Source organism: Morus notabilis, unplaced genomic scaffold (assembly GCF_000414095.1).
Source record: "Morus notabilis unplaced genomic scaffold, ASM41409v2 Scaffold745, whole genome shotgun sequence".
In the NCBI taxonomy this organism is placed as follows: domain Eukaryota; kingdom Viridiplantae; phylum Streptophyta; class Magnoliopsida; order Rosales; family Moraceae; genus Morus; species Morus notabilis.
In genome coordinates, this window is record NW_010357131.1 from 132,544 (window position 1) to 135,385 (window position 2,842).

At 34.3% G+C, this 2,842-nt stretch overlaps 1 protein-coding gene across 1 annotated transcript; it reads right to left on the reverse strand.

The window, feature by feature from the left end:
• Positions 1–419: 419 nt before the first annotated feature.
• Positions 420–2,252, reverse strand: LOC21393891 (protein PYRICULARIA ORYZAE RESISTANCE 21). Its single transcript, XM_010089348.2, has 3 exons — positions 2,085–2,252; positions 1,690–1,777; positions 420–1,272 (listed from the first exon to the last, which is right to left on the reverse strand). Exons 1-3 carry the CDS (start codon positions 2,097–2,099, stop codon positions 731–733), a joined length of 645 nt encoding a protein of 214 aa, XP_010087650.1. The 5' UTR covers positions 2,100–2,252; the 3' UTR covers positions 420–730.
• Positions 2,253–2,842: the final 590 nt, after the last annotated feature.

Genomic DNA, 2,842 nt, shown 5'->3' on the forward strand with positions numbered 1-2,842 from the left:
TGCTGCACACAATAACAGTAGCAAAAAATGCTGAACACATGTATCGGTTGTTTAAATTGCATAAATTGTCACGTCCTTCATTTAAACACTCAATTAACCGAGTTTGTCGTCTGTGATGCTTTAGTACTGCCTAACCCTTTATATGTTTATTTATTTGTTTTTTTTTTTTTTTTTGTGTGTGAATTTTTTATATCTTTAGTTGATCCATAAACAACGAGGTTAATTTACATTTTAACAAAGAATAAAAGGCAGGTACACCATATAAAGGAAACGAATGGACACTGGTCAACGATCGATCGTTTCAAAACATGAAATTACAAACTCATGTGTACAACTTTAAAAACGAACGATTCGATTGTGACTGGTCAATACCTCAACATCAATAACAAGTTAACAACGTAACGTAATCATGTCACTAATCAAGTCTTTATTATTTCCCCATAATCATCAAACACACACTTATTAAAAACAATAAACGGATTGTCAAAAACTAGATTAACACTCCCTTTTTGTTTCTCTGAAAGTGAATCCAATAGTGGAGACCGAAGACGGTGCGCATGCAATACAATCTTTAAAATTCCTTTTATTTTCAGAAACAATAAACAAAAGATAATTACTAGAATGTGATGCACCCAACAAAGACCCTTAATATCGAGCTTACGTTTTTATTTCCACGCAAAGAAGATGATCATTGCATATTCTAGCTGCTGCATGGCATTCTAGTAGCATTTTACATAATTCGGCATACTTGACCGGAATCTTCTTCACAAATCAGGTAGCAAGCGCTTCTTCCTCCGCCGTAGCTGTCGTAAACCGGCCTTCCCAAATAACCGTCGTATTGATAACATGGCGGCAGCCCCCGTCCTTGACAACCGTAAAAGCACGGCCCGCCGCCACGCCCTTCGTAACACTCCCTGCAGCACGTCGGCGGTTGGTACTCTGGCACCAGCGTCGGCCCCGATGAAGGCGGCACGTTCTCAGGTTTTCCTTTGGAATCCGGGGGACATCGGGTCTTCTGATCGGGTTGATCTTTCTTCGGCTTCGGGAGATCAGAAGCATTAGGTTTCCCATCACCTTGGGGTTTACTACTTTTTCCCTGCTTGTCGGGATTTTCTTTGTTGGGGTTGGGTTTTTCGGGGACTTTGACGTCAATGCTCTTGATGGATTCTCCACCCTTGCAGATTATCTTTCGCTTGATCTTTTCGGGGCTGCAGCACACCACTCTGATTGTCACTGTGTTTTGCTTCTCATCGTATACCTGGTCTTGTATTTCTGTATATATACATGTATTTTCCACAAAAAGATTCAATAATACTTCCCTCGATAATTACAGATCAGTTTATATTTTCACTACTTATCCTTGGTCGCTCAATATACACAAATACAGTTTATACACAGATCTACGTATATGTACACATTCACTTGTATATATACACACACATATATATGCATAAATATATACCTACATACTACGTTCACACGCACATGATATAATACTGTAGTTAATATATTTACTTATTTATGTTTCTTTCAGCAGAAACAAAAAGATATCTACTACGAATACATCTTTTATTGTATCAACAATGTGTGTATACATAATGCTTGTTTGCATTTATAGGTACTTAGATAAAAGACATTAAAGGGAATTAGATAAAAGACATTAAAGGGAATTAAGAGATTTGAACTTACGGGGAAATTTACAAAGAATTTTTTTGACCTTCTTGTAGCATCGCCAACACTGAAGATCCACCTTCAGCACCATTGTGGTGACTGATTGCTGTAATTAACAGTTTAAGAAATTCATATCGATCGTATATAATTTTTTTTTTAATTAAAAAAGTCCTAATAAATAGAACAAAAAAGATAAGATCAATGTCCGCTTAGGCGAAAGAAATTTAGAAGAACACAATCACGTTTCTGAAGAATTGGGTATAAGGAAATCAAGAAAAAGATCGCCCAAAAACAAATCAAATATTGACATTTTAGAAATAAAGAGGAAACTATCATATATATATATATATATATATATATATATCAAGCAAAATTGTAAAATAGATAGAGAAAGAGTGCACCAAATGAAGTACCTTATTATCCACCATGGCTTTGAGATCTCAAATGATGATCAGTACCTGATCAACTCGAAGCAATTGATCACGATGGAGTAGCAGATTGGTACCGTAATATTGAGGAATTTATAATTAAATGGAGAAAGTTTAGAAAAAAGACATGAAATATCCATGATCCATGAAAGAGAGGATATAACAACACCAAATTGGTCCTTTTTATGTTGTTTTTTTCCCCTAGGTAATAATTACAAGTGGTCATTAGGAAGACGTAAGCACAATAGCTCGTACATATGGAGAACGAATCAGAAGACGATACCTACTGTTGGGTGTTGAATATGATTAATGAAATGGGTTCATATCCTTCTTTTTTCTTATGTTCTTTTTCATCTAATAATACGTCACATCATAATTTTTTAATTAATATAATAAAAATTTTATAATTAACGTGACACTTTAATTAATCTATCATAATATTATTAAAAAGATATAAAAAAACACGAATAAAAGAATACAAAAATTGGCTCGATGATTAATATAACATTGTCGTGGCGTGATTATGAGAAGGATAGCTAGCAATATTACTTTTCAAAAAAAAAAGGAAAAAAAAAAAAGAAAAAGCTAGTAGCTTTCCTACCGCGCCTGATTTTCCAATCCCCCCATTTGCATGTGCTGTGTCCTGTATTATTATTTTCTATCATTGGCGTCCTTTAATATATATATATATATATATAATGAGACAATATCATGTTATATATAATATGATAGTTAAGTGACTA